This window comes from Ahaetulla prasina, chromosome 5 (assembly GCF_028640845.1).
Source record: "Ahaetulla prasina isolate Xishuangbanna chromosome 5, ASM2864084v1, whole genome shotgun sequence".
Taxonomy (NCBI): Eukaryota; Metazoa; Chordata; class Lepidosauria; order Squamata; family Colubridae; genus Ahaetulla; species Ahaetulla prasina.
This window is the reverse complement of record NC_080543.1, coordinates 22,295,924-22,310,665: the sequence shown is the minus strand read 5'-3', so window position 1 is coordinate 22,310,665 and position 14,742 is coordinate 22,295,924. Positions and strand designations below refer to the sequence as shown.

At 36.9% G+C, this 14,742-nt stretch overlaps 1 protein-coding gene across 1 annotated transcript in view; it reads left to right on the top strand.

The window, feature by feature from the left end:
- The window catches only part of GUCY1A2 (guanylate cyclase 1 soluble subunit alpha 2), a 217,212-nt gene that overhangs the window by 186,904 nt on the left and 15,566 nt on the right, over nt 1–14,742 (top strand). The window contains exon 7 of the mRNA XM_058184553.1: nt 9,213–9,367. Within this exon, the coding sequence (XP_058040536.1) occupies nt 9,213–9,367 (155 nt within the window). The remainder of the gene's footprint in view (nt 1–9,212; nt 9,368–14,742) is intronic.

Sequence of the window (14,742 nt, the reverse complement as noted above, 5' to 3'; positions counted from 1 at the left end):
TTTATTATATAAAAGTGTGTACACTAATATTTATTTATTTATTTATTTATTTATTTATTTATTTATTTATTTATTTAATCATAAAAACACATAAATACAGAGTAAAAAACAATTAAAATATTCCCCCTTCTCTTATTTCTGTCACTTATTCTAACTTTTAATCATGTCACCCTTCATTAAAAGATGTTTTCTTTCTAGCCTACTTAACTTCTATTCATGTCACCTACCTAAAAAAAAGAAAGAAAAGAAAGAAAAAGAAGAGGAAAAGCAAATCACAACAACAACAAAAAAGAGAAATTATCTATCCATCGTCTCTTGCCCGCTTCAATACTTTAATTGCTATGCTTTTTTTGACTTGTCTCCCAAATTCCTCTCTTGGATCTTTATCTCTGTCTGCATCTACTTCTTGGCTGTCCAGTCTAGGTATTTCTCCCATCTCTACCCTCTTCCACTGTCTAGTTTGTCAAGCTGCCTTTTGAGTTTAAAAATTAATTGAAAAGTTCTTGAATTTTCTGTTTGGGGACAGAAGCCGAAATGAACCTTGAGTATTTTACTTTCCTGATTTTCACTGCAATCTTGGTAACCACTAGAAAATGCTTCAGGGTCATTTGTGAGCTTCAGTTCACAATTTTACTCAAAATTTTTTTATCTGATTTAATTATATTGCCTTCCTTTTTCTGTACTTATTATGAGGCATCTTACTCTCCTCATGACTTTCCAGAGTAAAATTGTTTTCATCAGAAAAATATATTCTTCCCTCCTTTGTTTCTTGGTACAAATATAACCCCCATGATCTGGCAATTTCTAGCAATTAGATGACTCACATCTGATGTGGAAACTAATTGATTAGTGGGTTTAACTGTTGGGGAAATCCTTTAGTAATGCCGGAATTCAACATATGTGCAGCGCAGCTGCTTAGCCTGAGTGTTCAGGTGTTTTAATTAAATATTTAAAAGGTCGGCGTCTTTTCTTAGCTTTGGTAATGATGCAAAGATAACTGTCATTATCTCTGGTAATGATGCAAGTTTTTGCAAAGAATTTTTTATTAGGTTTGCTTTTGCCAAAATGTATCCAACAGATTTCACTTCCAACAGAGACATTTTCAAATGTACGTTTGTAGTGGGATGCTTGAGGTCACCATAGACTGATGCAGATTCTCCATAGTACTATTGGAAAAAAGAAATTGCAAATTGCAAATTGGCCAGCTGTGGGATTGCCATTTTCTTTGTTTAGTATTACATTTAACAGTCATTTTTGTCAAGTTTGCCTTTATCTGAAAGCACTTTATTATGAAACTTTATGAGGTTAATCTGGCAAACCTAAGGAAGTCTTAGTCTGGTTAGCAGAACCAGAGTAAGCTACCTGATAATCTCATGTAACACCACGTGTTGGTCTTCACCTTTAAAGCCTTTCATGCGTGGGTTCAGGTTACCTGAAAAACCAGCTCATCCCAATGGGATTAGCCCACCTCATTTGTCAGGCAGAAGAGGACTCTATCAACAAAAGAATTTTGGCTAAAGATCCAAGAGTGGAGTATGGGAGGTATGCCAAAAAACAAATAAGAATTGAAATATTAAAACGGGGAAGAGATGATGGATAGAAAGAAAATGTTATTTCTTGGAGGTTTTTTTCTCCTTCTTTTTTTAATATAATTAAACTAATTTCTTTAATTTAATCAGGGGGCCTGATTAAAAGTTAGAATAGGAATAGAAATAAAAGATATACATATTATAAAAGTAATAAATAGATGGAAGATTAGACATTGAAAGATTTAATATGGATGTTTAAATAATATGGTGATTGTTGTCAGTAAAGGAATTAGATTTTAATACAATATGTCTACTATACTAGGATTAGTAAGGATGGCGTGATTAAATAGAATAAATTAAAGAATTAAATGGAAAGATTTAGAGGTTGAAAGATAGTATTATTATGCACGCTTAAACAATGTTGTAATTGGCATTAGAAGGATACATTGAAATATTGACTAATTAAATAATGAAGGTTTATACCTTAATACAAATAGAAGTATTAATACTAGGAGTATGTAAGCTTAATTAATGTAACAAATATTATTGATATTATTATTGTTATTTCTATTAAAATGAATGATACCCAGATGCCACACTGTTCATGTATTGATGTGGATGTATATATAAAAATAAAATAAAAAACATATAAAAAAACAAAAACAAAGGAATTTTGGCTCTCAGGGTCTCTTTTCTGCCATGGGCTCCTACACTCTGGAACATCTTACCCCCAAAATCAGATCTGCTCTCATCCCTCTGACCTTCTGAAAGGCCTTGAAGACATGGCTGTGCTAGGGCCCCTAATAGCTGTATGGAACTCTGGAGGTGGCTAATGGACTAGAGAACGCCCCACTGACTCTCTGTGTGCACTTTGCTCGTCTCTCTCTATCCTGTTTAGTATTATTTTAATTGAATTTTAAAATTTAAGACCTTTATTTATTGTTTTAATGTTTTGTTTTGTATTGTATTCAACATCTGGAATGCCTAGAGCAGTGATAGCGAACCTTCTCGGCACTGAGTGCCGAAAAGGGAGCACGCACTTGCACAGCACCAAGTGCCAAAAGAGCACACATGCACGCTCGTCAAGGCCATGACCAGGAAGAGGAGCTGCCCAAGGGGCATTCCCATGCCGAATATGGTATTTACGGTTTCCGGCACAAACATGCATGCCAGCCAGCAAGTCTTTTGGTTACTGCTGCACATGTGCACGCGCCGATCAGCTGGTTACTGCTGCACATGCTTACGCCAGAAAACGAAAGACCAGGTCTTCTGGTTTCCAGTACTGCCACATGCACAAAGGCCAGCTGATCGTTGCATGCGCATGTGTGCCAGAAACCCGAAAGAGGAACGGGTGACACTGCGTATGCCAGGCAACATGGCTCCATGTGCCACTTCGAGCACGGATGCCATAGGTTCACCATCGTGGGCCTAGACTCACCTTTGTCGAGATGGGCAACATGCAAGTTTGATAAATAAATAAATGAAATATTAACCTACATTGAAGCAATGATATGTGTTTGTTTGTGTGAGAGAAGAATGTAAATAGCAATAGCACTTAGACTTATATACCACTTCATATTTTTATGAGACTAGACTCAGGTCCTATAGTAATTGTTCAAGGAGGACTAAGCTTGTACTTCTTTACAAGGGATTCTCCATCCATTTAACAGAAAAATTATTATAGGAATTCTAGTGCAGGTAGAGCCAGCTGGAAGTAACTGTAGTAGAGGTCTTTTCTGCAATTACCAATGATTTTAAAAATCCCTTTAAAAAGGAAATAAAGATATATAAGCCTGACTAAGTTAGTATTAGCAACCTTTCACTTCACATATGGCTACTTAAACAACTTCCTTGCTTACGTTGCACACATTTAATAATGTGAATGTTTTTATTGTCGTATTCATTCTTTTAAATGGCATAAAAAAAAAGAAAGAAAGAAATTTCCCGTCGAAGTCTAATGGATTTTTTAAATTAATCAGGACTCTGTATTATGTCTTTTGCATCCTATTAACATTTCCAGTCTCTCTCTTCTCCATTTGGTGCAGTTTTTCTCAAAATAAACAACATGTCCTCTTTTTCATTGGAATGAAAGCACATTAACTGATTGCAACATAAATCATTTTTACAGTTTTTATTACTAGATTAGAAATTCAGCTTTTCTCAGTCTCATTAAGATGCTACTGTTTTTTTTTAAAATAAAAAGTAGATAATCCAGAATAGGAATCTGTTTTCTAATTTTAATCATATGATTTTTCAATTTTTTTCTTTTCAACTAAAGCAGAGCCAATATCACTTCCTCTGTTTTCACTCTCAAAAAGGCTGACTGAAAAAGGTCCATCCTGAAATCCAAGCAGGACTTTTAGCACAGAATATTTGTAGCACAAGGCATTTGTAACCAGTCCTCAGAAACCAGAAGGTGGCATCCTTCTGATGCAGGTGGCATCATCAGCTTGCCATCTTCCCTGCCGGCTTCCTTATTGACTTTCTGGGGAAGCCCTTAGAGAAGATTGAGAATGGTGATCACTTGATTGCGGGATGATTGGCAACCAATTGTAAGTATGAACAAGTTTCCACTCAAGATCCAGTGAGGTACTAATGCCACTCTATAAAGCCGCGATGGCGAACCTTTGACGTTCCCGCGTGCTGGCCTGCATGCCGGAAGTGGCATGCCAAACCATCCCACGAGGTATGCGTTGTCCCGCTGGCCTTCGCACATGTCTGAGCCAGCACCCAAACACCCAGATACCAGTCTGGAAGCGTGCCCGACGAACGGCTGGCCCTCACGCATGTGCGCAACGTCAGCTGACCTGTGCATATGTGCCGGAACGCTGCTCTTCCAGGTTCCGCCACCCCCACGCATGTGACGGCCAGCTGACCAATGCGTGTGTGCTCACAGGAACGCGGAAGAGGAACCAGTGAGGCTGCGCATTCTTCGCGGGATGGTTTCGTGTGCCGCTTCTGGCACACATGCCATAGGTTCACCAACACTGCTATAAAGCCTTAGTAAGACCACACCTAGAACACAGCATCCAGTTTTGGTCACCACACTATTAAAAAAAAGATGTTGAGATTCTAGAAAAAGTGCAGAAAAGAGCAACCAAGATGATTAGGGGACTGGAGGCTAAAACATATGAAGAACAGTTGCAGGAACTGGGTATGTCTAGTTTAATGAAAAGAAGGACTAAGGGAGACATGATAGCAGTGTTCTAGTATTTGAGGGGCTGCTACAGAGAGGAGGGGGTCAAGCTACAGTATTTCCCAAGGCACCCGGAGGCCAGACAAGGAATAATGGATGGAAGCTGATCAAGATTCAACCTAGAAGTGAGGAGAAATTTTCTGACAGTGAGAACAATCAGCCAATGAAATAGCTTGCCTTCGGAAGTTGTGGGAGCTTCATCACTGAAGGCTTTCAAGAAGAGACTGGACAGCCACTTGTCAGAAATGGTGTAGGGTCTCCTGTTTGGGCAGGGCAGGGGTTGGACTAAATGACCTACAAATTCCCTTCCAACTCTTTTAATCTGTAAATCAAGTGCCTAGATCGCAACTATATGACCACAGGTATGGCCTTCAATAGACACTTTGGGCACAGGTTATAAATACCTTCATTCGGTGCCATCGAAATCTTGAGTTGTCACTGAACAAAGTCATCAAGCATGGACTACCTTTATAGAAATATAATGTGAATACTGGATGCTGGATGCAGAAGGGCAGATTTTTCAGCTCTTGCTGGAAATTTGTTTTTGAGCACTAGATCTCCTTATTTTAGACCAGCAAGTTGTTTTCATTGGCTATAGTTATTATTTATTCCCAACTTTATGAACTCATTTTAAGGAACTGCCAACAGCTGGTAGAAAGTTAAGGAAAAGTCACTCTTCTTCCAGACTTCAACCTTGTGGTAAACTGGTGATGGAAAAATAACTTCTGTCTTTCTTTGGTACAGATTAAAATCAATGACCCTTTGAATACAATACAATAAGCTGCACATCTATCATCATAAACAAGTCAAAACACAGGCTTAACATTTCAATTTCTTTCCGTTTCAAGCAAGTTGTTGACTTTTTGCAAATATTATATAGTCAGCTAGTCTTTTTATTTTTTTAAAAAAAAATAGTACATTGATTTATAAATCTCTGTTTAATTCTGTAAGCTTTTGTTTTAAAGTAGTGTTATGAGAATAAATGTAAAAGAACATTAAAAAATAAAAATGATTTTAAACACTATTCTGCTCACTCCTGGGTACTTCATTGTGAATGGCAATGAACATAAAGAGTTTTTATACACACTAAAAACATAATATTGTTTCATTTAGTTGGTATCTGTATTGCTATTTTAAAAGATAAAATAAATGGATTAAGACTGGTTCTTGCTGTAATGACTGCACTGGGCTCTGATAGTTATTTGGCCAATTGGACTTTGTTGTAGATGCTTTTACTATTTCTCTTCTGTTTCTTTTTTAAAAGATCAGCTATAGAAATTGGGGTAAATTCCCATAGTTTTGCTTTTCAGAAAAAATATATGGAAACAATATTCATAAAGTAGGGCTGCCTATAAAATTTAAATTATCTGTGTTATATGTATTATAAATATTTGATTAAAACCAGTTTAGAAACCAGTTGATCATAATCTTCTCTCAAAGATGCAAAGACAATCGGGTTCATCATGATTGAATAGCAGTCTAATAATAAAGGCCTACTGTGGAATTCTAGCTTCAGATTTGAGATTAAACAGACCTTTTGTTTAGAGTTGATCTGATTTGGTTGTTGATTTTAATTTGATTAGCTTAGGTACTAATTTAGTTTAAGGCACAGGGTTCTTAATACTGATGCTGTTAATACTAATTACGTGAGAAGTATTGTGCTAAAAGGCATTTTGTTCAAGATGCAGTAATTTTTGACTGGTCTGAGGTAGTGGTGAAATAATGATCTCTTGGGGAGGGAGGGAGGGAAGGAAGGAAGGAAGGAAGGAAGGAAGGAAGGAAGGAAGGAAGGAAGGAAGGAAGGAAGGAAGGAAGGAAGGAAATGGAACCATAGAACATTCACTAAGTTGTTTATTCTATGGCTATAAATGAAGGCAAATATATGTGTCCCAGGATAATGTTGAATACACACATTCTGGTAGAGAGATGTTCCCTGTGGATGGGTTCTAGCATGTCTGAAAGCTCAGAAGACTAAACCTTTGGTCCCAGTGACTGACCCAGATTGGATCCTGCAATTTATGGCTACAGAGAATTAATCTGAACTCATTGACCCATGTAACAGCTTCTGAGCCATGTTTATTTTCCGATTTGGTTTGCAATAGATTTGCTCTTAAGATAAAGGTCTGTTTTAAAGGTCTTAAGATCATCTCTGTTTCAAAGCTGAAGAGCCAGCGCTGTCCAAAGACGTCTCCGTGGTCATATGATTAAACGCCAAAGGCCCATGGAACGCTATTACCTTCCCACCAAAGGTGGTCCCTGTTTTTCTACTTGCATTTTTTATGTGCTTTAGAACTGCTAGGTTGGCAGAAGCTGGAACAAGTAACGGGAGTTCACCCCGTTACATGGCACTAGGGATTCAAGCCACTGAACTGCCAACCTTTCGATCGACAAACTCAGCATCTTAGCCACTGAGCCACCCCTATTTTGTCCTTACCACCTTATTTGTATATACATCGAGAGCTTATGCAGTAGAGGCAAATTCCTTGTGTGTCCAATCACACTTGGCCAATAAAGAATATTGCTATTCCTATCCTAGTTCAGAGAAGATTATTTCTGTTCTATCCAGAAAATTAGAATTGGCACAGAAAATAAATGTTATATGGATAAACATCTTTCTGTGCAACCCATTTTAACAAAATAATTGTGATAGGCAAAAGAATTACTTTCATTTCTTAATTCAGTTTTTCTCTCATTATTAAACCACTATATTAACAGTGATATTAACTTGATAAATTAACATTCATTACATTCCAACTTTTCCTATTCTAAAAATCATTGGAGCTGATTCCCCCTTTTGCTTTATTTTACTGGAATGACTCAGTTATGAAATGGACTGCCCTCTTCTGCATTAAGCTCCTCCTTCCTGCTCCCTAGTTGTGAAATTTCAGCCTGCTGTGTTGTGAGCTTGACCAAAGCAGATGAAAATGTTTTAAGAGAGACCAATGATTTATCAGAGTTTGTTGCAGAAATTAAATCCAGAAAGCACACACAGGTAAACTGATTCAGCAGGATTGATTTAAATAAGAAACTTCTTTATATACTAGAATACATATACAATACCAATAGTTGAGAACAATTTCTTTTAACATGGTAGAAGTTATAGGCAGAGCACAAGGCAGGAGAGAACAGTTTAAACTAACTGTTTCATTTCAGCAGAATAGATAGCATGCACAGACTGCTTAGTTTCAGTTTCAATTCTCTGCACAGACTCAGAAGCTGCAGACTAAGACACACCCTGGCTCCAGTCTGTCTCAGCTCCCAATTGGCTGATTTAGTTGTTATGCCTATTCATTGGCTGACCTTGTTACCATGTCTCTGCCAGTTCATGAATAATCTGACATGATTGCTCCAGAATCAATAGTAGTTTAAGCAAGGAAGAGATTTCCTATTCCCGAAGATATTTCCTATGCAAATAAATGATCATTGTTGAAATATATACAAAACATAATTCTTCCATATGCATAAAAGGTTCAAATGGTGTTCCAGTTTTTACAAGGCATGTAATACACTTTTATGCCTGACAGTTACAAGATGCTCCAGGGTTCTTGTTTGAGAAACAGCTGCAAAATAGCATAGCAATATGACTTGTTCCTCTTTAAATGAGAATGAAATGAAGTAAAATAGCTTTTCCAATTTCATGATTTCGAAGTCGTGATGCATTGCTGATGATGTGATATCCCAGTGGTAATTCCAGAAAATTAGGTTTTTTCCAAATACGGTCCCAGGCTTACTAGCAAGCAGTGCTTGCATCCAGATTGACCATGTTTCAAATTGAATAAGTAATGTGAACTACAGTATGATGCATTCTTTCTCCTTCATTATATCAATTTCATACTACAGTATTGCAGTCCAACATTCATGCAGCAGCTGCAGCCCTTGAAATCAGCTGGCTGAAATTTCTTTTTGAAATCTGCTGGTTGCAAGTTTTTGTGAAACTTCAGCCTTTAACTGAATAACTTTTTCATCAGTTACAATTCAATTAATATTTTTTTAACATGTGGCTGTTGATCTTGGTTTAAATTAAATTTATTCTTGGATTATCCTGAGTATTGTATTAGTTAAAGGAAGTATGACTGCCAATGAAGATATTGACGAAGACCCAATTCCACATTTAACACCATCATTTGTGTTGTAAATGTTGTAGCTTGATGGAGGTATCTTTTCTTTTATGTACACTGAGAGCATATGCCCCAAGACAAATTCCTTGTGTGTCCAATCACACTTGGCCAATAAATTCTATTCTATTCTATTCTATTCTATTCTATTCTATTCTATTCTATTCTATTCTATTCTAAACATGAAACTTACTTATCTGACTTTTGCCTATTATTTTCTGTCAACCAAAAGGATTCTTATTGTGAGAATAAAATGAAAGGTGATTGTCAAAAAAAAAAAAGAGGTAGAAAATAAATGCAGGATTAAGTCAGTAAGCAAATGAAGATACTGATGAATGTGGTTTATTTTATTATTTCTTTGTTTCTTAACAGATGAGAATAGGGATTCACTCAGGATCTGTTCTGGCTGGAGTTGTTGGGGTAAGAATGCCCAGATATTGTCTCTTTGGGAACAATGTCACCCTAGCAAGCAAGTTTGAGTCAGGAAGCCATCCACGCCGCATCAACGTCAGCCCAACGACCTATCAGTAAGTGTTATTTAGCATTTTTTAATACTTCTTTGATACACATTATTTCTGGCTATCAAACAAAATGATATATCCTCCACAAAGTGTCATCCATTTTCAATAGAAAGTAAATTGAAGGACATAAAACGACTTGTGTCTAAGTAAGGTTTTAACTAGAAAGAGAATATACTCTCTTCTGTCAATCAATCAATCTCTAAAAATTTGGGACATACCCATTTAGGACCTGGTTTCAGAATAATAGAGTTATATATTCAGCAAGAATGCTTGGAAGGCGTGTTTTTTTAACTTTCCCTGTATTTTTAGTTGGATGCTTTAGCGCATGGGTGTCAAACTCGTCACGTTGCCGTCACATGATGTATCGCGATGTTTTTCCTTTACCGGAGCTGGAGTGGCCATGGCCTGCGGGTGACGCATCCAGCCTATGGGCTGCCAGTTTGACACCCCTGCTAGCATAAGAACTTGTAACTATAATACTTATAGTTACAAGTGTCCCAAGTGTCTTGTGAAACTTGGGACACAAGACCCAAGTGTCCTTGGATCACATCAAAGGATCAATCTTCCTTTGATGTGACCCAAGCAGCAAATATTCAATATGAAAATCCCTTCATTTGGAGTAGGGTCAGGGCAACTGGATGGGTTTGAGCGTTTACTGGCCAGTTGCCCTTCCTAACACCACTCAGAGTTCGCAGCCGATTTTTATTTTTTTTTGCACCCTAGGAGAGAAACACCTACTACTTAGGATTGAACTCTCAACTTTCTAAGTGGGAGATGTGTGTGTCTTCACCACTAGGCCACCACACCGCTCAGCAAATATTCAATATACAGGTCAAAAAATCCATCACAAGCTCTGTCAAAATTTCTTCCTTTCAGATATTCTGATTATTCAAAGGTTGCCTTTATTAGTAGTTTTGCAGAATACCAATTAAGGCCACTATAGTCATCTCTTTCAATGGTGCTTTGACTGTGCCCTATCAGATTGGACTCAATAAAATACAGCATGAAACAATTGAGAAATTATGTAAGCAGCCCCTGAGGAAAATATTATTGCGAGAGGCACATCATTTGAGTTAGATGTGCCCCCAATGTTTTAATAATTTTTCAAAGGCACGTTCAGAGTGATCTGGATTTCTGAACCTGTCCTACGCATATGATTCATTCTGACTAATTTAACTGTTTTGGAGTTAGCCTTTATGAATTCACTTTGTAGTTAGAAATTTTCTTCACTATTGTGGGGTTTTGTAGTTTCCTTCCTGTGGTTTCAGCATTCTTTGCCTGTTTGTATGCTTTCCCTTTTTCAATAATCTCATGAGTCTCTGTGTTTGTGTAAACTATGTGAAAGAAAAGCTTATGCAACTGTCTTCACACAGGATGTTCAGGGACTGATACAATAGAATATAAAATAGCTAGAGATTTGAAGTTTTAAAAGCAATTAAAACTATTGCTCAGAACGAAGATTATTCACTATAGATAAAAAAACAGATAACTACAGAGCCAGTTTGTATGCTTTGACAAGGGGCAGACATGTAGAGCAGATTTTGATGGATGGATAATGGATGAAGAGAGGCAAAGCAGGAATATGGGAATACAAAGCAATTTGGGAAACAGTTGGCATAAAATAAATTATTTTGTCCCAGATCGACCTAGTAACAAACAGTTATTAAAATTTCTGTGATTGGGTCTTTGAAATCAGGGTCCAATTTCCCTCTGTTATTCTGTCAGATTGTTTTGTTCTGATTTTTAATTCTTTTCTTCGTGATGCTCAAACTCGTCATGTGAATAGATACTCTGCAGCAGGTCCCCAGAAATTAAAGTCTGATTTATACCTTGGAATGGGAATTTTGCACAATCAAGATAATCATTTGTGATATTTATTCCAAAGCCACACAAGAGCTTTTGACTGAATTGCAGGGATCAAATCTTCAGTGATAGGAATAAATGTCATATGTTCTGCTACCAAGCTACAGTCCCTGGTTCTAAAGCTCCCTAACTTACTCCAGGAATGGAATGGAATGGAATGGAATGGAACGGAACGAAACAGAACAGAACAGAACAGAACAGAATTCTTTATTGTCCAAGTGTAATTGACACATAATTTATTGGACACATAAGAAATTTGTCTTGGGAAAAGGAAAAAAAATACATTCATCAAGAATCATAAGATACAACACTTAGCGATAGTCATAGGTTACTAAATAAGCAATCAAATCATATTATGAAACAAATAAAACAATATAAATCGTAGAGATACAAGGTTATAGTTATAAGTAGAAAAGGAGATAGGTAATAGGAAGGATGAGAAGAAGAATAGTAATAGAGTCTTAGTAAATAGTTTGACAGTGATCAGGACAAGGCTGAGAAAAGCAAGTCAACAAGTAAGCAAGCAAGATGAACAGCCAGCAAATTGTGCTCAGATGTTTTGTTTTAAAAATCCATTACTCCTGTCTCGTATGCCATCTGGTCTGTTCTCTTTTACACACTGAAAAACAATGTTTGAACAAACTGTGCTTTGGACTCCAGAGCTGTTTTTGTGAAATCAGTGAAAATCTAACCCCTGATTGTAATTTAATTGGAGTTTGAAGGTAGTTTACCTTCTACTCCAGTATTTCTAAACCTCAGGAACTATTAAGTTGTGTGGACTTCATCTCCCAGAATTCGCCAGCCAGCTGGGGAATTCTGGGAATGAAGTCCACATATCTTAAAGTTCCTGAACTTGAGAAATATTTTTCTATATTAGGAAGCCATTAGGAATTGAGCTGTATTAAAAGAAGGCTCCTATTTTCTGCATAATCAAATAAATAAATTGATTCAATTCCTTTAAAGTTTAAAATGAGAGTTTCATTTTTAGTGCTTTAAAATATTTAAATAGTTAATGTCTGAAATAATACAGTATTATAATTTCTCTATAAAGAAAACCTGTCATTGCTGTTCAAATTTAAAAATTGCTAAATGAATGTAACTTGTATATTAGATTTGGCATTCTCTCCCAAAGAAGCAACAATACTTTTTTCTTTCACACTTCCCCTAAAAACCCGTGTCCTGATTATTCTCCTTCTTAATCTCAAATTTCCCAACCTCACAGTTGCCACTCTTTCTATTGTATGCATGAACTGGTGAAAGGACTCACAGTTGTTGTCCTTTCAGTCCAATGTCACTTGACCCACCTCCAGTTATAAATTCAAAGTTAATTCTGCAAAAGTTGAAATTTCAAGATCAGCAGGCTGTGTCTCAGTGCAGGGGTCTCCAACCTTGGCAACTTTAAGGCTTGTGGACCTCAGCTCCCAGAACTCTGGGAGTTGAAGTCCACAAGCCTTAAAGTTGCCAAGGCTGGAGACCCCCGTCTCAGTGCAAACTCTTCATGCTCATATACTGTTCCTGTGTGCTAGTGTAAACAGGGTAGTCCTTCCTAAATACCTTCTGGGAGAATCTCACAAATTTGTTCTCCTTTGTTGAAACAGGAAATGCTGCTCCGATTATAACAATGTACTAAATCCAATGGACAAGCTGCTTGTTCAGGATATAATAGCAATAACACTTAGACTGAGATACCACTTCGTAGTGCTTTAAATTCCTCTCTAAGCAGTTTACAGAGTTGAGGCTATTGTTCCCAACAATCTGGGTCCTCGTTTTCTTGGCCTCGGAAGGACGGAAGGCTGAGTCAACCTTGAGCCGGTCACGATCTAACTCTTGGAGTGAGCTGTGAATTAGCATATATTACACATTATAAAAGGTATGCCCCAAATGAATTTCAAAGCAAAACCAAAACCACTGTCAGCAGTTACAGGTCTGCTTCCAAATGGTTGTTTCCTTGAATTATATATGATGCACCCTGTTTATTTAGAAAATTCCACCTCATTGGTTTATAGCCAGTGGCTCTAATCAAGATAACTCATACTCCATAGGGAGCAGCAGGGAACACGTGTCTCTTACTGCACACGAGGGATTTTCACTCCATCTTTTCTGAAAAGAGAACAGATTTCTCCCGCTAATAGCACTGAAAACCTTCGAAAGGTGCACCACTTTCCATGTTTAATCTGTTCCACAGGCAGAACTTGTTTTTGTGCTTGGATTGTTTCTGTTAAATCAACTAACAATTTTAAGTGCCTCGTTTTACAGAAAACAATGCCTTTCATTTGCAGTCCATTGTAAAATAAAGGGAGCAGAACTTAGTTAATTTGGATATGGTAGAGAACTTATTTGTGAAATGCCATCTCTTTGCTAAAGTAGGTACCATATGTGTGTAATTCAGTATTTCTTCATTTTCTCCCCTCTTTTTAAAGGAAATTCATAATACAATATTATACTGAAACATCCAACTGTGATTTTTTAATCTTAGTTATATTTTCACTGAATTTGAAAACTATTAAAGTAATAAATCTGATATAGATTAAAGACTTTATTCCATTCAGTACCCACAATGATTGTTTGAAGGGGGATGTGGTATGTAGAGGCACATAATGCTTAATTGCCATGACATTTGGAAGAGAAAATCTTCAGATTATTTGTGGAGCTTTTTTTTTTTCTGTGGGTTGTAAGATCTTTATTTCCCATTTTCTTCCAATTAATTTAGAATAGTGTTAACATTTCACCCTGTAAATGTGTGAAGTTGATAACGGTGTGAAAGAGCCAGTCCACAGGTCCAAGTGCATGATTTGATCTTTTGTCAGGTGATTTCAGAAAAGCAGTTGATTGTGCTGAAAAGCGTTAGGTTGTCAATTAGTGTCATTAGAGCCCTTGTTCACATAAAGAATGATTTTGTTCAAATCCAATAACAAATATAGTGCTCAGTCAGTGATTGTAATTGTCAAATAAAAAAAATGTAAACCTGGATTTTCTCCAAGCAATATTAACACTAGACAAACAATCAACAGCAAACAATACCCTACTCAAAGAACTACTGAGGAAAAATTACACTTCCAGCAACACAGACGGGGGCAACCTACCTTATATAAACTGATCCCACTTCCTCGTTGTTACCTAGTTGTTTCCTAGTTGGATAAGGAAATATCTGCAAGCGAATAACTAAACTCAGAGAGCACAAAGAAGTGCACAGTTCAACCTGACATACAGATTTTCCTCTTCTATTGGTTGTGGATCGTGTTAAAATCAGGATTAAGTGTCACCACTATTCCAGGTGATTGATTGGCCTATAGCACTATTGGATATACCTGGTCTATGAATGTCCATGGATAATTGGCAAAGGTGAAACATAAAAGGGGCAAGGACTAGGCACAAAAAAGTTTATTTATTTATTTATTTATTTATTTATTTGATTTTTATACCGCCCTTCTCCCGAAGGACTCAGGGCGGTGTACAGGCAAAAATAAGACAGACAATACAATATACCATCTAAAATGCAGATTAAAAAACTTATTTTA